This window comes from Asterias rubens, chromosome 2 (assembly GCF_902459465.1).
Source record: "Asterias rubens chromosome 2, eAstRub1.3, whole genome shotgun sequence".
Classification (NCBI taxonomy): domain Eukaryota; kingdom Metazoa; phylum Echinodermata; class Asteroidea; order Forcipulatida; family Asteriidae; genus Asterias; species Asterias rubens.
Genome location: NC_047063.1, coordinates 17,276,376 through 17,300,275, shown reverse-complemented (window position 1 = coordinate 17,300,275; position 23,900 = coordinate 17,276,376). Strand labels below are relative to the sequence as shown.

At 37.3% G+C, this 23,900-nt stretch overlaps 1 protein-coding gene across 1 annotated transcript in view; it reads left to right on the top strand.

Annotated features, from left to right (window-relative positions):
• The window catches only part of LOC117306919 (thioredoxin reductase 1, cytoplasmic-like), a 40,663-nt gene extending 24,352 nt beyond the window's left edge, over nt 1-16,311 (top strand). The window contains exons 7-16 of the mRNA XM_033791496.1: nt 3,755-3,897; nt 6,927-7,042; nt 8,986-9,211; nt 10,014-10,106; nt 10,843-10,919; nt 11,563-11,716; nt 12,761-12,868; nt 14,099-14,194; nt 14,404-14,538; nt 15,471-16,311. Of these exons, the coding sequence (XP_033647387.1) occupies nt 3,755-3,897; nt 6,927-7,042; nt 8,986-9,211; nt 10,014-10,106; nt 10,843-10,919; nt 11,563-11,716; nt 12,761-12,868; nt 14,099-14,194; nt 14,404-14,538; nt 15,471-15,533 (1,211 nt within the window). The 3' untranslated portion in view covers nt 15,534-16,311. The remainder of the gene's footprint in view (nt 1-3,754; nt 3,898-6,926; nt 7,043-8,985; nt 9,212-10,013; nt 10,107-10,842; nt 10,920-11,562; nt 11,717-12,760; nt 12,869-14,098; nt 14,195-14,403; nt 14,539-15,470) is intronic.
• The last annotated feature ends 7,589 nt before the right edge of the window (nt 16,312-23,900 follow it).

Here is a 23,900-nt window from a genome sequence, read left to right as displayed (position 1 = left end):
TAGTAGAGATTAATTTTAATGCATTATCGTGGGTGTTACTCTGTGTTATTAGTTTATTGCATGGAAGATGACTGTGCAATTTTGGTAAAAAACAACATAGAAATCAATAGGTTAATTTGGTCTGTTATAATTTGTTTGGTTTAGAATTGAGAAAATTTAGGCCGAAAAAACAGACAAGTTTTACCGATTTTCCTTCATTACCGCGCTTTTTCACCAAAAAAGGGAATTTTTGAATGGCAATAAATTAGTGAATTGGTCTGAAATGGCTGTTTGAAAACCTTGCAGGGTCGTGGCCATGGGTAAAGGGATTGAGCCAAATATTCCCTTAATTTTTAAAGAGGCTGTGTCATCATGATCAAAGTAGGCCTGTGGCTGTACATTGAATTATGAACTCTCATTTCATTTAATTTCATTTTATTTGCCATCAAACATGAAGAAAAAAAAAACATTAAAAAATTTCACATCAAAGATTTGCAAGAATGTAAGCACTACAATGGTTGTAATAAGAATACAAAGGTGTAAAAACACTAAGCAAATTACTGAGAAACCTGGCCTGGCCGCGGGCAGATACAAGGATTGTGTAGGAAACACCTCCAGTGGGGTTGGAACACAAAGCACTAGAGACAAAACAAAAGACAAGAACCCTGGCAGGGAAAGTCAATAGCGACAGAAGGTCATTATCAAAGTGGCTGAACAGACCAAACGGCCCCTTTAATATTTAATGGATATAGCCTATTCATACAATAAACACAATCTACATTTTCCTTTTTCAAACATCTATGCATAAACCCTGTCTGGCCTACACATTGTATAATGTGATTCTTGTTTACAAAATGTCAACAATGTATCCAAAGAGTCATGTTGACTTCTATTCACTGTTGCTGTGGCAACCAGCCAAGCGTCCATTATGGGGGGTGGGGTTAGGGTTTGGGGGAGATTATATTGTAGACAGGGAATAAACACAATCTACATTTTCCTTTTTCAAACATCTATGCCTAAACCCTGTCTGGCCTACACATTGTATAATGTGGTTTTTGTTTACAAAATGTCAGCAATGTAGCCAAGCGTCGACTATGGGGGGTGGGGTTAGGGTTTGGGTGGGATTACATTGTAGACAGGTCGCAGGGTTTTATTTGTGTACCAGGGGTGTTCATTCTTCGTCAAGAAGTGTCATTAGTTTTTCACGATTTTTTTCCCTCACATCTGCACACAAGTTGTACATACTTTAGTCTTGAAGTTAAGGCGGTAATTGTTAAGCGTGGTGCAGTCGGAGCGCGATGCAGTTACAGGGAAGGTTCGCACACCCTCGATCCCAGCATTGTGCGAGTCAGTCGTAAGCTTGGGCGATACTAATTTGGAAATGATTTCAATATCGGATCGATTTGGTTTTAATCGAAATATCGATATATTGCGATATATCGCGATATCGATTAAGTATCGCAATATTGCGACGTATTTCCTAGCTGAGACATCTTGCACCCCATAGGTTTGGAGTAAAACCAGAAGAATAGGTCATTAGAACACCTCTATAATATGCTATGACTGTCTCTTCTACAACTTTCACTTGGAGTTTAAAGACTGATGATGTCAAATTTAATTAATCGCGATTATATCGAATATCGCAATATATTGTCGGCGATATATCGTGAATAAAATAAATCTATATCGCCTAAGCTTAGTCAGTCGCAGTTATATATACTTAGGCCTACAACAGGGCCTAATTTCATAACAAGCCTTCTCTTTGAAAAAAAGCCCCCCTAAAACCCTAGATACGAGAAAGATGATAGTGTGGCCTTAGACAAGGATTTCTGAAGAGTTCCGGCATTTGAAAAATAAATAGCTTAAAATAGACAGAAGTGCATGTTGTTACGGAAGGAGCTATTAATAAGTTGAAAGGGTGCGTCTTGAGTGACATCGTGAATCTTACACGTCTCTTCCGCCTCTAAAAAAAAAACGTTAACATGATCAATGGAGAAAAATAAAACAAATCACAAAGCAGGACAGTTCTTTTCAGAACTGAGAAGTCTCTCGGATTGTTAAAATCAACTCTGCGGTAGTAGAATATAAAGCAAGATAGTTCTCTAAAGAACATAATCTACCTGGCAAGAAGATGGTGTTACCGCAAACCAAATTAAATCACAAAGAGACATCTTGAAAAAGGCAGATCTATAGAAGGAGCCATTTTATAATAATATTGGAAATTTATTTTCTTTTCTACAGGGGAAAGATTAGATTGCACAGGCAAAAAAATCAGCTGAGTCATGAAAATGATAAAAAGGGGAGTGGTATTTTCAGATTGTCCGCCGTTTGTCCAGGACAAAGTGTTTGTTTCTATAAATACACGGATCAGGTGACTTCAGGGTCATTGGCACTAAAACATGATAATTGAATTTAACTAAAAGCGTGTATGCCATGAACAATTGGGACATGCGGTTGATTATCAATAAAACGAACTTAGGATTATTGTTGACGTGTAAAATCAAATTACTAGTCCAGTGAGAAAGTGGTATTAAATATCTGGCTGTGGGGCCTATGTTGTAAAATTTCTTTCTCCCATTCTTTTTTTGTGTGTTATAAAAACAAGCAGGCCTGTAACTACCCCGCTGATACAAATTATAATAAGTCCCCCCAAAAACCAAAAAAGAAGAAAAAGTCCACACAAAATTGTAAAAAATCGTGCGCACACAAAAAAATGGCTTGAATTGGGTCTTCCTTTTTGAAAATAATTCCAACTGCTCTTGTGTCACCCCTCCCTAAAATAAATAAATGAAACAATAAAAATGCTGGGACATGTGAAATGGAAACAAATGTTGTTGAATTGAATTGAATTGAAAAAAAAAAAAAAAAAAAAAATTACCCAGTCAGTTTTCCTTGTGGCTTATAACAAATTATTTCTAATCTAATTAGAATCTAATCTAATAATGTTTGAATGAGAGATTGGATTGTTTTTATTTTGTTTACTATTGCATTTAAGACTCTGCAGAGGCCATTCTGGAAGTTGACCTTCACGTTCACATGATTGGTTTTTTTTCAACATGAGCATCACAAATGCTTCAAGGTCAATTCCTGTAAAAAGTAATTTATAATAAAATCAATAAATTTAAATGCATTAAATTGTGTCTCTTGTAAAGTGAGAAATTGTACAATACTTTTATATCGTACAAATGTATGTAACCATGTTACCAACTAAATTTAAGAGCCATTCTTTCTTCAAATAAACTCACTCCTACTCTTACGTAAATTTTAAAACATCTGAGCATCAATCTTGAAAGAATTGGCCCTACACCTATCGGCAAATGGGAAAAATTTTCAGGGCCTAGAAGTACAGTAACCTAGAATATTTTAAGGGCCTAAAAGGTGGTGGCACTACAGTATTATCGCTGTATAGTTTAGTTGGTAGAGCGGAGGCGTGTCAATCTTGAGGTAGCAGGTTCTAAAAGATGGTGGCACTGTAGTATTATCGCTGTATAGTTTAGTCAATCTTGAGGTAGCAGGTTCTAAAAGATGGTGGCACTACAGTATTATCGCTGTATAGTTTAGTTGGTAGAGCGGAGGCGTGTCAATCTTGAGGTAGCAGGTTCTAAAAGATGGTGGCACTGTAGTATTATCGCTGTATAGTTTAGTCAATCTTGAGGTAGCAGGTTCTAAAAGATGGTGGCACTATAGTATTATCACTGTATAGCTGTAAAAAAAAAAAAAAACACAAGGTGTTTTAATGATGTATTTGTTGTATTTTTGTTTCTTTTTCTTTTAGCTACGCATGAATGGGGTGAATTGAGGGATGCAGTGCAGAATCACATCGGGTCATTGAACTGGGGCTATAAGGTGGCTCTGAGAGACCAGGATGTCACCTACGTCAATGGATATGCAGAGTTCATTGATGAGCACACAGTTAAGGTAATGTGTTGAGACAACTTTTGTAAGATTTGTTTGCAGAAAATATTCACTTCACCCAGGTGTATAAATGGGTACCTGCGAGGGTATAATAGGGTACCTGCGAGGGTATAAATGGGTACCTGCGAGGGTATAAATGGGTACCTGCGAGGGTATAAATGGGTACCTGCGAGGGTATAAATGGGTACCTGCGAGGGTATAAATGGGTACCTGCGAGGGGTTTAAATGGGTACCTGCGAGGGTATAAATGGGTACCTGCGAGGGTATAAATGGGTACCTGCGAGGGTATAAATGGGTACCTGCGAGGGTATAAATGGGTACCTGCGAGGGTATAAATGGGTACCTGCGAGGGGTTTAAATGGGTACCTGCGAGGGTATAAATGGGTACCTGCGAGGGTATAAATGGGTACCTGCGAGGGTATAAATGGGTACCTGCGAGGGTATAAATGGGTACCTGCGAGGGTATGGGTAAGCCTGTAAGCACAAAAGTTTGCTAAAGCACCGAATAGTATCGCTTGGCAGAAACCAGCCAAAATTTCATTGAGTTTGCATTGTTGCTGCTGGTGCCGCATGCAAAGATGTTTGTCCAGTCAGTATTTTCTGCTTAACAGCTTCATGAAATTAGGCCCAGAGTTCGAGGTCTGCTTGGGCTCTTAACCGTTTGGTCATGACTCTGTAGGCTACTGTTTACTTGATCAGCTTTCAAATTGAATGTAATCAATTTCTGGTGAGGAATAAACATCAGGCGTGGAATTAAACGCAGGCAATGGCCTCCATTGCCCCCTGGTCTTGGCCTTGGTGCCCCTTCAAAAGTTTTTCCCTTTGGAATTTTGATTTTCCAAATGGAAGTGCCCTTTGCAGGATGAGAATGGCCTTGCCCTTTCTAAGATGAAATTCCAGGCATGAAACATGGATGCTCTAGACCTCTAATGATACAATGTAATAAGATTTCTCTAAAGGGTTTCCCCGGTGGCAAAATGAAAATGGCCTTGCTCTTTTGAGGATCAGATCCCTTGCCTGCGCCTGTTCTCAATCCAATCCCTTTAAGTCACCATATTAGCCATTATGCATGAGTTGTTTTTCAAATTCGTTTCATAACGAACAATTCTAGCAAAGCAAACAAAGTTGTTTAAAGACAAATACTGATTTTTTTTTAATAATTCATTGGGTTTTTTTTTTCTGAGAAAAGTAATTTTGCATTTTTAGTTCACCACAACTCTATTTATATGTAGATTTTTTTTAAGCTTTCTCTTTTTGAAATGCTGTTTACACATTTAAATACTATCACTAATCAGTATGTATTTTCCTCATTATTTATCCAAGATTAGGAAGGGAAACTATCGTAAATTAAACATTATGATAATATAAAGCTTCAGCCTAATTAAAGGTACTGGACACTGTTGGTAATTACTCAAAATAATTGTCAGCGTAAAAACTTACTTGGTAGCAAGCAACGGAGAGCTTTTGATAGTATCAAACATTGTGGGAAATGGCTCCCCCTGAAGTCACATTGTTTTTGAGAAAGAGGTTATTTCTCACTTAAATATTTAAAGGGTTTGAGGCCAGAAGTCTTTTAATATTTTTTTTAGGCATCTGAAAACTCACAAATTTGTGCAACAAGCGTGTTTTTTCTTTGATTATTCTCTTGCAAGTTCAATGACCAATTGAGTAAAAATGTTCACAGAGTTGTTATTTTATGCATCATATGTTGGGATACACCAAATAAGAATACTGGTCTTAGGCACTTTGTCCACTGCCTACATCTGTAAATCCGGTTTGAACAATATCTGAAGATTTTACAGAGAGTTTAAGGTGGGGTCATAGATTGGTTTTTGTCAACGCAATGCAAAATTATCAATAAATATATAATGTCACATGTGAAATTTTCAGCTGACTAAGTAGTCTCTATTTGTTGAAAAAAAAAAACAGCAAACAAATTGTCACAGTATTTTTAACATACACAAAACCCATGTTAAGTGGAGTGGCAGTGGGTATACTAACGGCATCTCTGCCCACACCATTTGCAAACGGACACTGACCCTGAGAAATCTGAGAAACGCTTTATGCATGAATCGTTTCTAAGATTGAAATGTTTTGCGAAATAAATTACCCGAACCACAGTCATTGATTTTCGTTAACATTAATAACAGACGACTGGTTGACCTTTTCCGTAAAAGGTTTGGATAATGTAGACATCAATAATATTTGTCAATAGTTGGCAATTATGATAATGGGTAAAGCTAATGTGCCTGTTTCAAATAGCTTTTTGGACGTCACACAAAGTAAAAGTTTGTTTTTATTACATTTGCTCAATATTGGCTTTTAAAGGATTTGGTACTTTTTGTAACACAAAACACAACGTCCAAAGATTTACATCAAAATTCTCCGTTTAAAGATAATGATGGTAGAAAGCTTCCCTTAAAATATTACTTGCTGAGGTGCTGTAGTTTTTGAGAAATGAGTGAAACAATGTTACGAGAATACGTTTTACATGGTAAAATAATTTTCATCTCCTGAGACGAAAAATCATTTTTGTGACTTGTTTTACTCATTTTCCTTATTATATCTGTCAGACTAACTTAGCTATTACTAATATTATTTTTCCAGACAAATGAAATCATAAGTTCCTTTGATTTGTATATTTAATGAGTAGGGTAGAGGGCCTTAGTTTTCTATCCAAACCGGACCTATTTCAGTAAACAAGTACAAACAAATACGTATCCATTTATAGAAAGTATAGAAAATACACATTGAGTATATCTTATATATGATAACAGCTTTATGAGTTCAAAACAAATTTCATTTGATTTGTGCAATTTATAATCATAGATATTGAACCAATGTTTATATGAGATAGATTGGGCCAGCTCTGAGCTTATATCACCTTATGGGAGCTTTGACAAGTTCCCTTTTTGGTACGATCATCAACAACAAAAAAATCAAAAAAAAAAAGGGCAGAACAACACCAACTTGTACTGGATTGGTAGTAGCAAGAATTCTAATGACTTGATTTTTTCTCTCATTGAAAACAGACCGTGAACAAACGAGGGAAAGAGAAAGTGTTGAAGTCCGAGCGGTTCGTTCTGGCCACTGGCATGAGACCACGGTATCCTGATATCCCAGGACTCAAGGAATACGCTGTCACAAGGTAAGAATAGACGCCACAAAACCAAATACCGCCCTCACTGACATCAATGAGGACTTATCATTGGCTGAGAGATGTACGCGGCGTGTACAGGCCAGGGCCCAATGCTATATAAAGACTGTAAGCACAAAAAAAACTTGCTAAGCACAGAATAACTCTTGATGACGTCAATGAGGACTTATCATTGGCTGAGAGTTGTCATAGCGTGTACAGGCCATGGCCCAATTTTTAAGGCCTGTAAGCATAAAAAACTTGCTAAGCACAGAAAAACTCTTGCTTAGTAAAAATAGGTTACCAGGCAAAAAACCATACATTTACATGATTGATTGATTGATTGATTGAATTTATTCGGATAAAAACATTTCAACAATCGATTCCATTGCTGTGACTGGTACCCTGCTCATTTCTTGCCTGGCAAGGAAATTTGCAAAGCAGAATTTTCTGCTCAACAGCTTTTTGAAATTGAGCCCTGCCTGCGTGCCAGGCGTGTGATTTCCCAGGGTTTTTCTGTTGGCCTTCAAATGTTCTTGGGGGGAAATATCATGAGGGGAAAGACCATGGACAGCATTGAACGTGAGGAGGACTTTGTACCGAATGCGAGCATTGAATGATTACACATGAACAAGCTGTAACAAACAAGACAACATATAATAAGAAACCAGAGAGTTGAGGTGTATCAACAAAAGGGATACTGCAACAGAGGGGTTTCCATGTTCTTTCAAAATAAAATATGATAAAATTGGAGCTGCATGTTTTACAACATAATTTTCATCCAAACTCATAAAACACAATAGATCGGGACAGAGAATGTTGTCCTCTCATCTATGACAGGAAGTGGAACCTTTTGGCGTTTCGTATAAAAAAAAACAGCAGTCACTTCCTTATGAAAACAACTCTCCACTTTTTCTCGGTTGTTTCCTCGACCACATTGAAATGTGGAACCTGGTCCCTGGAAACAAAATAAATATGGTTTGCCCGTAAAGGTAGGCATTTCCAATTAAAGAGTACTTCAATCGCGTCAATCACTCCTGAATTATAATATTTTGGCTTGTACGTGTTGGTACTCAATGTTACTAGGCAATCTACGCTTCCTTAAAGGAACATTGCTAGCAAAAAAACTTGCTGGCAGTGTAAGCACTTTATGTACTCCACCATATACATAAACTGACAAAACCTGTAGAAGTTTGAGATTGATCCGCCATCTGGGTCACGAGAGAATAGTGAAAAACCGATTACAAATTCTGCTTTGCACCGATGCCAAAACAAAAATGAATAAAACGCTCACTGAGCGATAACTCCGAACTCAACTTAACTTGACTTAAATGCATTTATAAAGTGCTTTAACACTGTTTCAAAGCGCTGTACAGCCAAGAAAAAACATTTTAATGCAGGATAAAAAACATGAGCAAAGATAGCAATATGGTTTTAAAAATACACAACGGTAAAAAAAAAAAAAAAAGTTAAAAATTGCATTACACAATTATATTATTTATTTCTCATCAAGTATGAAATTTCAGACAGAAATATTTCAAGGGATGTTTTTACTATCATCATGATTAGACCGTGTAAGTTTGATGTAAATCTGTGATCTTCACAATTTTTGTTTCTTACCAATTCTGTGATGTTCCTTCAACTAGCACAGAAATTTGGTGCTTGCCAAGTGGAGATGGTGATCCGAGCGCACAGCATTTGGCTTGAAGCAGAGCCATGAAATTTGGCCCTTGTCATCCTAAATAGTCACTGAAAAGGTTAAGGGCAAAGAATCAATCAATCAATCAAACGAAATTTGTATAGCACCTAAATCAAAAGTCATTGATGGTAGGCCTCCTGAAACAAGTGGGCTTTCAGAAGCCTGTGTAAGGAAAGAATTCTTAGTAATGTAAGTATGCAATCCCTCAAGCAAAGGTGCCTTACTAACCTGGTACATTTGTATTTTCATTTGCCAGTGATGATCTTTTCTCGCTGCCTTACTGCCCTAACAAAACGCTGTGCATAGGGGCGTCTTACGTGTCCTTAGAGTGTGCCGGCTTCCTTCGTGGGATGGGATTGGACGTAACAGTCATGGTCCGTTCCATTTTACTGAGAGGGTTCGATCAGGAGATGGCTGACAGAGCTGGGGAGCACATGGAACAGCATGGTGTTAACTTCATCAGGAAAGCTGTACCTAAGAAGGTAATGCTCGGGGCATGGGAGAGACCAGTTGCCCTGGTCTTGTCCTTTGTGCCCCCTTCAATAGTTCATTCAATTCAGTGCACATTTATTTTTCTTGTTGAAATAAATAACAATGATTATAACTATGAAAAGATGGATGCCACATAATTTAACAATAAAATGTAAAGAAATTTCAAAGTTAGTATCGAGTGTAATTAACATTCTAGCCAACATGCAGGGAATAAATTTCAGCATATATGCTTAAATTTGTATTGCTTTTGTACATTTCCGGGTGACAGAATACCTTCTCATAGCCTTTAAGATTTTCCAACGGAGGTGCTCCTCGTCAAAACACTGCAGAACAAAGTAATTCCTCAAATGAAGCTGGTATTTTTACCAAATAATCTCCCAGGCCAGGAGTTTTCTATGGCTTTTTCTGGCTTCCTGCAAGCAACATTTTGGTGGAGAAAAAAAGAGAAAACCCTGGCCATCTCCCTATTGGATGCAGAGGCCAGCTATCGAAGCAAGGTTGACTGCTAACAATGGCACTGCACTGACAGTACTTCTTTTATTTGAAAAGATGAAAAGAAAAGTGGTTTTTATTTTTCAGGTTGTTTTTTATGACCCACCCGCCGACAATTTTGAAAAGAGATTGAAGTTTTTGAAAATTAATTATTCTAAATAACCCCTAAAAGCAGACATTTGTTGGCACTATCGATGACTAGTCCAGTGATTGATTGATTAATTGATTAATTGATTGATTGATTGATTGATTGATTGATTGATTGATTGATTGATTGATTGATTGTGTCACTGTTGGCAGGTTGAGAAGATCCTTGAGGGTACGCCTGGTCTATTCCGAGTGACCTATGAACCCACTGACGGAGGAGAAGAGCAGGTCATTGAATGCAACACGGTAAGTCAGGGTACAATACCATTTTTATCAGAGTCACTCTTGAGTAATGGATAAATCAGGGAAATGTGAAATGTTAGACTTTTATCTGAATTCTGACATGTTTATGTTTGCCTTGGGACTTTTATTTCAGTTCTGACTGCAGTTATTTCGTTGAGGTCAAAACAAAATTGCTCTTTGGTCTGCTTCTCTGGAGCTGAGAATACCATTTTCAAAATCTTATTGAAATCTAAGACTTCAGATTATCAAAATATTTTGTAAGATCTGGATTCAAGTTTCAACCTCTTTTTTCAGTATTGACTCTCACCATTGATACATTTACTTCACTAGCGCATGAGGAGTGTTTCTAACCATGAAGAAAGGCGGTTCTTATTGTGTCTTATATTACCCAACAATTGTATGCAAGAATTGAAGATTGTTTAAAACTGATTTCTGGAAGAGCAGGAACTGGGTCCCATAATTCCTTAGTGTTGTTTGAGCAGAAAATAAGGGTCACAAATTTTCTGCAAAAAGTATAAATTATGCAGGAGACCGGTCACAGATGATACATGTAACGTGGTATTTTGGCTGGTAACCACAATCTGGTAAGCATAATTTTGCTGTGCTTAGCATTTAGCAATTTTTCTACTGCATAAACAGCATGAAATTGGGCTGAGTGTGCCTTTAAATTGTTGTTTGTGTCTAATACTTAAACCATTATTGAAGTGTATTTCAAAAGGATAATTTTTTTTACTTTTAGATTCTTGTTGCAGTTGGACGTGACGCCTGTACAAAAAACATTGGCCTTGAGAAAATTGGTGTCATGACAAATTCCAAGTAAGTACAAACCAAAGAGGATTTGAGGAGAAGTTGACATGGAAACCGCCGGGGGACTTCTCTTATAAAGTATTTCATATACCCCATATAGACCGTCTTCATTCAGTTGTTTAAGTGATTGTTGAACTTTTGTTTGGTGTGATGTTCAACAGGGGGTGCCATTGAACAATTTTAAGTAACGGTTGAACATGTTTTTTTGATTTATTTATTTTGTTTATTTATCTATGCACCAAAGAGTTAACATGGTGTTACCTCAGACCACATATACAAGTAGGAGCAAGTTCAAGTGGGCACATTCAACCGACCTGTGATTGACTACTGACTAGCAACGCATAGTCGCAGTGACGCACTCACTCGAACGACTCATATGGAAGTCTAGTCAACCTTCCGCCTTTTCGCTATAGTGCCACTGGTTCCCCTCTGCGCTTTACACGTGTTAGAATGGAACATGCTGTTGAGACCAGTAAAGAAACCATGGGCTCGAGGCTCGTTCCAAATGGTCGACCACAGTAGTCAACCAATGGTCGACCAGCCTGGGTTCAAGTGCAAATGATCAACCTTTAGTTAACCATTGTGCACACCCGAAATTGCTCTTCGTTGATGTGAGGATAAAATGTTTTTTGTTTTTTTGTTGATCTGTTAGAAATGGGAAGGTCCCAGTGGTGAATGAGCAGACTAACATTCCTCATGTCTACGCCGTTGGTGACATCATCGAGGGCAATCTGGAGCTGACTCCTGTCGCTATACAGGCCGGTCGACTACTGGCTAGAAGACTGTACGGTGGGAAAACAGAACAGGTCAGTAACAAAGATTAGATCTGGGCCCAATTACATAGAGCTGCTAAGCACAAAAATTTGCTTAGCATGAAATTTCTACTTTGATAATAACAGGATAACCAACCAAATTACACACATAGCGTTACCGCAAACCAAATATACATTGATACCTCACCATGCAATGCCTCAAATCCTATACAACCAGATTTCCACATGATTTTCAGGATAAGCATTATGCAACAAATGAAAATTTTGTTGGTAATTCTGATGTAGTGAAACAGTTAATATATTTGAGTGTAATGGTGTGCATATTTTCATGAATTGAAAGATGGAATGTTCCATTCAACAGGGCAGACCCAAGTTTAATAGAACATTCCATCTCAAATGAATGAAAATGAAATCTCCACAGCACAAATGTAACATCAATCAAGTGAGTGGTCGTCATTTGGAGCAAAAAAGCAACACAATTTCCAAAATAATGTAAGCCTTTCTGCTATTTCCAATCTTGAAGTCATGAACCGCTGCAGGAGCAAATGTTGTGGTTTAGCGTGCACGATATATGCATCAACGTGTGTGATGCATGTGATTGCAGGTGAGCGCATAGTGGTCTAGCATCAAAGGGTGCACAAAGGATAGTACCAGAAATGCACGCTTTACGAGTATAAAAAAAGGCACGTTCAGTGACATGCCATGAAATGGTGTGAATAAGGACCTCCAATCGTCCAAATCAAAGATTTGATAATTGACAGACATCAAATCCTCGAGTCAAATGATGAGGGTTTGGTTTCCCACAACCATCCTAATTTGCTCCTCTTTTTTTTTTTTGGGGGGGGGGTTATCTCTTGGCCTGCCGTTGGTCTGTTTTTGTTCTGCTTTTGTTCTTGTGTTGCCCTCCCTTTGTTAGGCCCTCTGTTCTTTGTATAGCGTATTATAAAGGCCTTGTATTATTATTGTTACTATTATTATTATTTAGTGTTGTTTAACAAGTTGTTGTTTATCAAATTTTATCAAAGCACCCTGTCAATTTAAGAAGCATAAATTTGTTTATTTCATCCCACAATGCAGTGCGACTATGTGAATGTTCCAACAACTGTCTTCACCCCTCTGGAGTACGGTAGCTGTGGCCTGGCAGAGGAAGACGCCATCGCACAGTACGGTGAAAGCAATATAGAGGTACATGGCGTAAAAAAACTTGACTCGTAAACTTATTAATCATTTTTTAAAGGCAGTGGACACTATTGGTAATTACTCAAAATAATTATTAGCAAAAACCTTACTTGGTAGCGAGTAATGGGGAGAGGTTGATAGTATGAAACATTGTGAGAAAGGGCTCCCTCTAGCTGAAGTGACAAAGTTTTCGAGGAAGGAGTAATTTGCAACGAATTTAATTTTAAGACCTCAGACTTTGTGTGACAAGGGTATTTTTTCTTTCAGTATTATCTTGCAACTCCGATGACCAGTTGAGCTCAAATTTTCACAGATTTGTGATTTTATGCATTTGTTGAGATACACTAAGTGAGAAGACTGGTCTTTGACAATTACCAATAGTGTCTAGTGTCTTTAATCATTTTTGTAAATCTTGTTTTTTAAGAGTTTGCCTTTAATATTTGATTGTTTTGTTGCATTTTTGACTCTTTGAAATGTGTATATTTTTTATCTCTTTGTTATTTGACTGCAATTCAGCCTATTGGCTGCGATGGTCGTTGTTTTTAATAAACCATTTCAAATCAAATATAAGGCCAAACAACAAAAACAAATTTTTTAGCGACCCCGTCCGCTTTTCTTTTAGATGCTGCCTCCTTTTCTCTCTCTTTTTTGTGTGAAAAAAAAGGACGACAAAATTTTACATTCCAAGACAAACAAAAACAAAAACAAACCTGGCCTATTGAAAAAAAAAGGCCAAGTTGTGTTAATAATTTTGTTGGGCGTTCATTTTAAAGAAATAAAACAAGAAAAGGCCCTCCTTCCTTTTTACAAAAAGACAGGACTAAGGTTTCTTTTTTTCTTCTTTTTTTTTTTTTGGGGGGGGGCTTTAGATAGAAAACTATATCTTTAAATTTATGGTTGAAGTTCCTTCCAAATATAATGGCATACTACATAACACCTGTGACCAGGTCCCAATGTAACTGAATGTAATGTTAATCTATGTATTGTAAGATGAATGGACAACAATGAAATAAATGTTAAGACATTAATTGATAAAGCTGTTCATCTAATACTGTTTGACACAATTCTTTAATTGGAACACAGTTGCAAAAATGTAGACTTAATGAATTTAATCAAAGAATTGTGATTTTTAGTTATTTCTTTTGACCCACCCACCAAAAGTTTTGAGATTTTGTTGTTTTCAACATTGACATTTCTGAATGGCCATTGATCCTTTTTGACTTTGGTTCTTTGCAGGTCTACCATTCCATGTACCAACCCCTGGAGTACACAGTGGCTGACAGGGACAAAGAATCGTGCTATGCAAAGATCATCTGCAATAAGAATGACTCGGTAAGAAAGTTTGTGTCTTCGTGTCACAACACACCTTTGTATTGACCCCTCTTGCACAAAGGTTAAAGCTTGCTTCTTCTGTCTTCCAAAAACTCGCTATATATTTCAGGCATGCAACTCTTCCGCGTTTCCGCGTTTTTGTTTTTTTGAAAACGTGAAAAAAAAAACGACTGGTAGTAATCGATCCACTAATTTTGTGAATATTTCAGGAGAGAGTCGTTGGACTTCACATCTTGGGTCCTAATGCTGGAGAAGTCATGCAAGGTTACGCAGTGGCCATGAAATGTGGAGCTACAAAGGCGCACTTTGATTCTACCATTGGCATTCATCCAACTGTGTCTGAGGTAAGAAAAGACTTGAGTCTCATTAACGCGGATATTTTCTGATCAGTGTTTTTTCACAAAATTTCTGTGCCTGATTCTTATAATTAGTTCAAGGATTTGATGTTGTCGTCCAAGAGAATTTGTTAGGCACTTACCTCCCAACGAGCTGAATATAATAACAAACCTTTTTGGCAGCTTCCATTCTTGCATGCTAAAAATTAAATTGGGTCTCAGAATTCATCACTGCAATAACCTATTTTTCTGAAAGAGTGTATATACTCAGCGCCTTGAGTACCTTGTTTGGTAGATACGTGCGCTATATAAGACTCCAACGTTATAATTGTTATTATTAAGTTTGTACAAACAACCAAGTACCCTGGAATCGGGGGGTAATGCAATAACCCCCAGAAAGATTTTACAAGGCATGTTTTCTAGAACCTGTTGCTCTTTGTCGGGGTGAAATGAAGGGTAGCATGGTAGGTGAATGAAAGGGCAAGGTCATCTTTATTTTGTTAAGGATCACCCCCTCTGTGGCCTCCCGCTTAAATTCCTGGTCTGACAGGGCTCACTACGCTCTTAGTGTGCGAGCAAATGCTCAGTATTGCGGGTGTATGTCTGAGCAAGTGCACTACTTGGGCCAATTCCATAAAGCTGCTTAAGCACAAAAACTTGCTTAAGCAAAAGCATTCTTCCTTAGTAAAATCAGATTACCAGCCAAGACTCCACACAATTGTTATGCTAAGTAAACAGCAGCTTAATACCAGTCACAAACAATGTTTATGCCATGGAATTGTGGCCAGTAACATTTGTAAAATAAGCAAACTATTTTCGTTGTGCTTAAGCAGCTCTATAAAACTGGCCCCTGGTAAGAACAGTGAGAAAAGGACAGTCCTAAAGTCTCCCATTGATATTGTCTTAATTAAAACCTAAATTTTGTTTTCCCCCCAAATCAGGTGTTCACCACCCTACAGACCACGAAGAGATCTGGGGTTAGCATCAAAGCTGGAGGTTGCTGAGGTTAAACCCTACCATCAACACACCCAAAGTAGTCTCACTAAATACAAGTAAAGAGAGAGCCGTAAAGTAGTGTCTTCAAATAATGCCAAGTATCCACCGTTTACTAATCACTATTTTGTCGTTAACATTAAAAGTAGGTTTATAAGGAAAGCGCGACCTGGTTGAATAATTATGAGTAACAAATTGTCTATAAAAGAAGAGACGCTCCTTTTAATTTGAAGGAGTACTGTACATATAGAATTTATGTTACTACAAATTTGAATGTTGTTGCATATTTTTCTATGCATGATTTTCTAAAGTTAATTAAAACCACAGTCATCAGAACTTAATTCAACAAGATATTTAGGTATATATTTTGCAAGATTAACGTTGATGATGGTATTAAATAGAATGTTACCATGATACTTGGCATAAATAGTGAAGCCTGGTTTATATTTCAACTTTTGTTTTGACTTAAGTGAAATATGAACCAGCAGTTGTAGGCTCTTGATACTTTTAGCGGACTGCTTGATTATGGGTGTAAGATGGTGGGGTGACCACGGACTGAGAGAGATGGAGGTAGAATGGTTCAACCGCCGCAATTGGTAATGTGACACCATTGCATGATGACGGACTCTTCCTTAAAACCCACATTGCTGGGCGGGAATGGACTTGACGGGGCGTTGCATCGTTCTACTGAATTTTAGAAAACTCTGCCTGAAACCAAAATGCAAAATAAACTCCTAAAGGCGCTGGACACTATCGATTACCACTCAAAATAATTGTTAGCATAAAAACATACTTGCTTACGTTAAAGCGCTGAATTTCTGCACTAGCCTTGTAAGCGTAGAATGCCTAGTAATGGGGAGTATGCACACGCAGAAGCCAAAATTCGCAGCCAACCCGTGAAATACGCTTGCCGTAAGCACATAATTCTCTGCTTCTGTAAGTGCCGATTCTGTGCTGACGGTTAAGCAGAGCCGTGAAATTGGGCCCAGAACCAAAGGATTGAACAGAAAATCAATGCAATCCTGATTGCTAACTTTTTTTTTCTTTTCTTGAGTGTTGAGTTTTTCGTGTTCAGGCAGAGTTTCATATGAAATGGGGGTAGATACCCACCACAATAATCATGAAATCATAAGTATAAATAAGGATGAATCACAGAAATTACTAAAGAACTAAATACAATTTCCATCCATTTGATGATGGCTTAAGGATTTAATCTAGTTTGTTGGTACATGTAGGCTGCCATTTTTAAATATGGCCGCCGTTTCCTACTATATGCAAGTTCTCAAATCTGATACACAATTATTTCATTTGCGATTTATACTATTTTGGTGAACGGTAGTCTGATTTAGTTTACTTTTGATTTATTGTGCTGGATATCTATCCTTGTAAATATAAGAATGTATTCTTCTGCTTTTTTTGTAACTTTCTTTAAGACATTGATATAGAAAATTTCTTCCCCCCCCCTCCCCTCTTAGATGAGCTACAATGCAATCATATGAGGGTTGTTTAGTTTTTAGTCTTAATAGTAAAGAAGACCACTAATCGAATAACATTTTTGATGATAGTGCAGCTGTTTTTATGAATACTGGCCCTGTAGCTAATCTGATTAAAACACATAAAACTCATTTTAGTCAGCGAAAAAATGGAAACATAATTTCATTTAATAGTATCAAATCGCTAATCTGTCGTCACACTTTAGATTTATACGGCGTTATTCCTTTAAGTTCATATCACATAAAATAGAACTTAAAGTGGATAGAGGTGATTCTTAAGAGCTTTAAGAATTAGAGATAAACTAAAGAGATTCCGTAATGACGAAGGAAGATTGTCCCAAATCATTGTTCCAGCTACACTGAATGCTTTCTGACCAAGAACTTTGTTTCCTCGGGAACATTCGAGTGATGTCAAGTGTGGACTTAAGAAAATGTTAAAATATAGGAAGGTGTAGATGTACGAGACATTGTATGAAGTAACATCTTGAGTGCTTGGGTATCATCCTTAAAAACACACACTGCCTTATTTGAAGTACATTGTAGATATATTTTTTTTCAGTATGCAAGTGTTTGGCTAACGGGACAGAAATTGCCACTCAATGAATCGAAAGTGGTGGGCAGTTCCATAAAAATGAACCTTGACACAGCTATATCATGGTTTTATCTTTCTTCGTCAACACTAATTATAAGGATCATGTTGTCACATTTGGTTCAGGTAATTATTAATTTGACATTAATTAATCTTGAGTGATTGTTAACTTGACATTAATTATTTCTTTTGACAATCCATTTGAACATTTGTGTCGGCTTACGAGGGAGCTAGAACTAACTTCTGTCAGGTTTAAAAGATCTTTTCAAACATTGTGAGTGTTGCATTGAATAAGATTTAATATCGTGTGATTAAGGGATATACCAGAATAAATTCATTCCAGTATTACAGGTCTTCTTAGCAAGGCTAGTTTTTGTGAGTAAACTGATAGGGTAACTCAGCTTTTTTGTTCAACAACAATCCTAAGTAATAAACATACTGTTTGTAATGGGATGTTCTTGGTTTATGGAAACAAAGACAAAGATGCACTAAGACAAATCTAATTGCCTCATTTTCTTCACAAATGCATTACATTACTTGCCAAAAATGTTGTTTTCCCCAAATATTCAAAAGAACAAACAAAAAACAATGAGAGACCAAACCACAGATTGATTTCTGAATACATATTTATTCCTGATCATAAAGCTACATTAATTAGCTATTTTTACACAGAATTTCTTAACTAATCAGGCAGTCAGTTTCCCATGTGGATTGTTAATGGCAACAAAACCTTACCCAAACCCACAGTCAATCAATGTTCTGGAACAATTCACAAGGGGACAACAGTATTATCAGATTTAGGCCTAAAATTGATAAACCGACTTGGGCCTAATAGTGAAAAAAACGGGGTAAGTCCAGTAGTTTTATCAAATTTTTGCCTAAAATTGAAAAACGGACAAGGGGTAAGTCCAGCAGTTTCATCAAATTTTGGCCTAAAATTGACAAACAGACAAGGGGTAAGTCCAGCAGTTTCATCAAATTTTGGCCTAAAATTGAAAAACGGACAAGGGGTAAGTCCAGCAGTTTCATCAAATTTTGGCCTTAAATTGAAAACGAACAAGGGTCAAGTCAAGCAGTTTCATCAAATTTTGGCCTAAAATTGAAAAACGGACAAGGGGTAAGTCCAGCAGTTTCATCAAATTTTGGCCTAAAATTGAAAAATGGACAAGGGGTAAAGTCCAGCAGTTTCATCAAATTTTGGCCTAAAATTGAAAAACGGACAAGGGGTAAGTCCAGCAGTTTCATCAAATTTTGGCCTAAAATTGACAAACAGACAAGGGGTAAGTCCAGCAGTTTCATCAAATTTTGGCCTAAAATTGAAAAACGGACAAGGGGTAAGTCCAGCAGTTTCATCAAATTTTGGCCTTAAATTGAAAACGAACAAGGGTCAAGTCAAGCAGTTTCATCAAATTTTGGCCTAAAATTGAAAAACGGACAAGGGGTAAGTCCAGCAGTTTCATCAAATTTTGGCCTAAAATTGAAAAATGGACAAGGGGTAAAGTCCAGCAGTTTCATCAAATTTTGGCCTAAAATTGAAAAACGGACAAGGGGTAAGTCCAGCAGTTTCATCAAATTTTGGCCTAAAATTGACAAACAGACAAGGGGTAAGTCCAGCAGTTTCATCAAAGGTTGGCCTTAAATTGAAAAACAGACAAGGGGCAAGTCCAGCAGTTTCATCAAACTTTGGCCTAAAATTGACAAACAGACAAGGGGTAAGTCCAGCAGTTTCATCAAATTTTGGCCTTAAATTGAAAACGAACAAGGGTCAAGTCAAGCAGTTTCATCAAATTTTGGCCTAAAATTGACAAACAGACAAGGGGTAAGTCCAGCAGTTTCATCAAAGGTTGGCCTTAAATTGAAAAACAGACAAGGGGCAAGTCCAGCAGTTTCATCAAACTTTGGCCTAAAATTGACAAACAGACAAGGGGTAAGTCCAGCAGTTTCATCAAATTTTGGCCTAAAATTGAAAAACAGACAAGGGGCAGGTCCAGCAGTTTCATCAAATTTTGGCCTAAAATTGAAAAACGGACAAGGGGTAAGTCCAGCAGTTTAATCAAATTTTGGCCTAAAATTGAAAAACTGACAAGGGGTAAGTCCAGCAGTTTCATCAAATTTTGGCCTAAAATTGAAAAACGGACCAGGGGTAAGTCCAGCAGTTTAATCAAATTTTTGCCTAAAATTGAAAAACGGACCAGGGGTAAGTCCAGCAGTTTCATCAAATTTTGGCCTAAAATTGAAAAACGGACAAGGGGTAAGTCCAGCAGTTTCATCAAATTTTGGCCTAAAATTGAAAAACGGAAAAGCAGTTTCATCAAATGTTTTCCTAAAATTGAAAAACAGACAAGGGGTAAGTCCAGCAGTTTCATCAAACTTTGGCCTAAAATTGACAAACAGACAAGGGGTAAGTCCAGCAGTTTCATCAAATTTTGGCCTAAAATTGACAAACAGACAAGGGGCAAGTCCAGCAGTTTCATCAAATTTTGGCCTAAAATTGAAAAACGGACAAGGGGTAAGTCCAGCAGTTTAATCAAATTTTGGCCTAAAATTGAAAAACTGACAAGGGGTAAGTCCAGCAGTTTCATCAAATTTTGGCCTAAAATTTAAAAACGGACCAGGGGTAAGTCCAGCAGTTTAATCAAATTTTTGCCTAAAATTTAAAAACGGACCAGGGGTAAGTCCAGCAGTTTCATCAAATTTTGGCCTAAAATTGAAAAACGGACAAGGGGTAAGTCCAGCAGTTTCATCAAATTTTGGCCTAAAATTGAAAAACGGAAAAGCAGTTTCATCAAATGTTTGCCTAAAATTGAAAAACAGACAAGGGGTAAGTCCAGCAGTTTCATCAAATTTTGGCCTAAAATTGACAAACAGACAAGGGGTAAGTCCAGCAGTTTCATCAAATTTTGGCCTTAAATTGAAAACGAACAAGGGTCAAGTCAAGCAGTTTCATCAAATTTTGGCCTAAAATTGAAAAACGGACAAGGGGTAAGTCCAGCAGTTTCATCAAATGTTTGCCTAAAATTGAAAAACAGACAAGGGGTAAGTCCAGCAGTTTCATCAAATTTTGGCCTAAAATTGAAAAACGGACAAGGGGTAAGTCCAGCAGTTTCATCAAAATTTGGCCTAAAATTGAAAAACGGACAAGGGGTAAGTCCAGCAGTTTCATCAAATGTTTGCCTAAAATTGAAAAACAGACAAGGGGTAAGTCCAGCAGTTTCATCAAATTTTGGCCTAAAATTGAAAAACGGACAAGGGGTAAGTCCAGCAGTTTCATCAAATTTTGGCCTAAAATTGAAAAACGGAAAAGCAGTTTCATCAAATTTTGGCCTTAAATTGAAAACGAACAAGGGTCAAGTCAAGCAGTTTCATCAAATTTTGGCCTAAAATTGAAAAACGGACAAGGGGTAAGTCCAGCAGTTTCATCAAATGTTTGCCTAAAATTGAAAAACAGACAAGGGGTAAGTCCAGCAGTTTCATCAAAATTTGGCCTAAAATTGAAAAACGGACCAGGGGTAAGTCCAGCAGTTTAATCAAATTTTTGCCTAAAATTTAAAAACGGACCAGGGGTAAGTCCAGCAGTTTCATCAAATTTTGGCCTAAAATTGAAAAACGGACAAGGGGTAAGTCCAGCAGTTTCATCAAATTTTGGCCTAAAATTGAAAAACGGAAAAGCAGTTTCATCAAATGTTTGCCTAAAATTGAAAAACAGACAAGGGGTAAGTCCAGCAGTTTCATCAAATTTTGGCCTAAAATTGACAAACAGACAAGGGGTAAGTCCAGCAGTTTCATCAAATTTTGGCCTTAAATTGAAAACGAACAAGGGTCAAGTCAAGCAGTTTCATCAAATTTTGGCCTAAAATTTAAAAACGGACAAGGGGTAAGTCCAGCAGTTTCATCAAATGTTTGCCTAAAATTGAAAAACAGACAAGGGGTAAGTCCAGCAGTTTCATCAAATTTTGGCCTAAAATTGAAAAACGGACAAGGGGTAAGTCCAGCAGTTTCATCAAAATTTGGCCTAAAATTGAAAAACGGACAAGGGGTAAGTCCAGCAGTTTCATCAAATGTTTGCCTAAAATTGAAAAACAGACAAGGGGTAAGTCCAGCAGTTTCATCAAATTTTGGCCTAAAATTGAAAAACGGACAAGGGGTAAGTCCAGCAGTTTCATCAAATTTTGGCCTAAAATTGAAAAACGGACAAGGGGTAAGTCCAGCAGTTTCATCAAATTTTGGCCTAAAATTGAAAAACGGACAAGGCGTATGTCCAGCAGTTTCATCAAAGGTTGGCCTTAAATTGAAAAACAGACAAGGGGCAAGTCCAGCAGTTTCATCAAACTTTGGCCTAAAATTGACAAACAGACAAGGGGTAAGTCCAGCAGTTTCATCAAATTTTGGCCTAAAATTGAAAAACAGACAAGGGGCAGGTCCAGCAGTTTCATCAAATTTTGGCCTAAAATTGAAAAACGGACAAGGGGTAAGTCCAGCAGTTTAATCAAATTTTGGCCTAAAATTGAAAAACTGACAAGGGGTAAGTCCAGCAGTTTCATCAAATTTTGGCCTAAAATTGAAAAACGGACCAGGGGTAAGTCCAGCAGTTTAATCAAATTTTTGCCTAAAATTGAAAAACGGACCAGGGGTAAGTCCAGCAGTTTCATCAAATTTTGGCCTAAAATTGAAAAACGGACAAGGGGTAAGTCCAGCAGTTTCATCAAATTTTGGCCTAAAATTGAAAAACGGAAAAGCAGTTTCATCAAATGTTTGCCTAAAATTGAAAAACAGACAAGGGGTAAGTCCAGCAGTTTCATCAAACTTTGGCCTAAAATTGACAAACAGACAAGGGGTAAGTCCAGCAGTTTCATCAAATTTTGGCCTAAAATTGAAAAACAGACAAGGGGCAAGTCCAGCAGTTTCATCAAATTTTGGCCTAAAATTGAAAAACGGACAAGGGGTAAGTCCAGCAGTTTAATCAAATTTTGGCCTAAAATTGAAAAACTGACAAGGGGTAAGTCCAGCAGTTTCATCAAATTTTGGCCTGAAATTTAAAAACGGACCAGGGGTAAGTCCAGCAGTTTAATCAAATTTTTGCCTAAAATTTAAAAACGGACCAGGGGTAAGTCCAGCAGTTTCATCAAATTTTGGCCTAAAATTGAAAAACGGACAAGGGGTAAGTCCAGCAGTTTCATCAAATTTTGGCCTAAAATTGAAAAACGGAAAAGCAGTTTCATCAAATGTTTGCCTAAAATTGAAAAACAGACAAGGGGTAAGTCCAGCAGTTTCATCAAATTTTGGCCTAAAATTGACAAACAGACAAGGGGTAAGTCCAGCAGTTTCATCAAATTTGGCCTTAAATTGAAAACGAACAAGGGTCAAGTCAAGCAGTTTCATCAAATTTTGGCCTAAAATTGAAAAACGGACAAGGGGTAAGTCCAGCAGTTTCATCAAATGTTTGCCTAAAATTGAAAAACAGACAAGGGGTAAGTCCAGCAGTTTCATCAAATTTTGGCCTAAAATTGAAAAACGGACAAGGGGTAAGTCGAGCAGTTTCATCAAAATTTGGCCTAAAATTGAAAAACGGACAAGGGGTAAGTCCAGCAGTTTCATCAAATGTTTGCCTAAAATTGAAAAACAGACAAGGGGTAAGTCCAGCAGTTTCATCAAATTTTGGCCTAAAATTGAAAAACGGACAAGGGGTAAGTCCAGCAGTTTCATCAAATTTTGGCCTAAAATTGAAAAACGGAAAAGCAGTTTCATCAAATTTTGGCCTTAAATTGAAAACGAACAAGGGTCAAGTCAAGCAGTTTCATCAAATTTTGGCCTAAAATTGAAAAACGGACAAGGGGTAAGTCCAGCAGTTTCATCAAATGTTTGCCTAAAATTGAAAAACAGACAAGGGGTAAGTCCAGCAGTTTCATCAAAATTTGGCCTAAAATTGAAAAACGGACCAGGGGTAAGTCCAGCAGTTTAATCAAATTTTTGCCTAAAATTTAAAAACGGACCAGGGGTAAGTCCAGCAGTTTCATCAAATTTTGGCCTAAAATTGAAAAACGGACAAGGGGTAAGTCCAGCAGTTTCATCAAATTTTGGCCTAAAATTGAAAACGGAAAAAGCAGTTTCATCAAATGTTTGCCTAAAATTGAAAAACAGACAAGGGGTAAGTCCAGCAGTTTCATCAAATTTTGGCCTAAAATTGACAAACAGACAAGGGGTAAGTCCAGCAGTTTCATCAAATTTTGGCCTTAAATTGAAAACGAACAAGGGTCAAGTCAAGCAGTTTCATCAAATTTTGGCCTAAAATTGAAAAA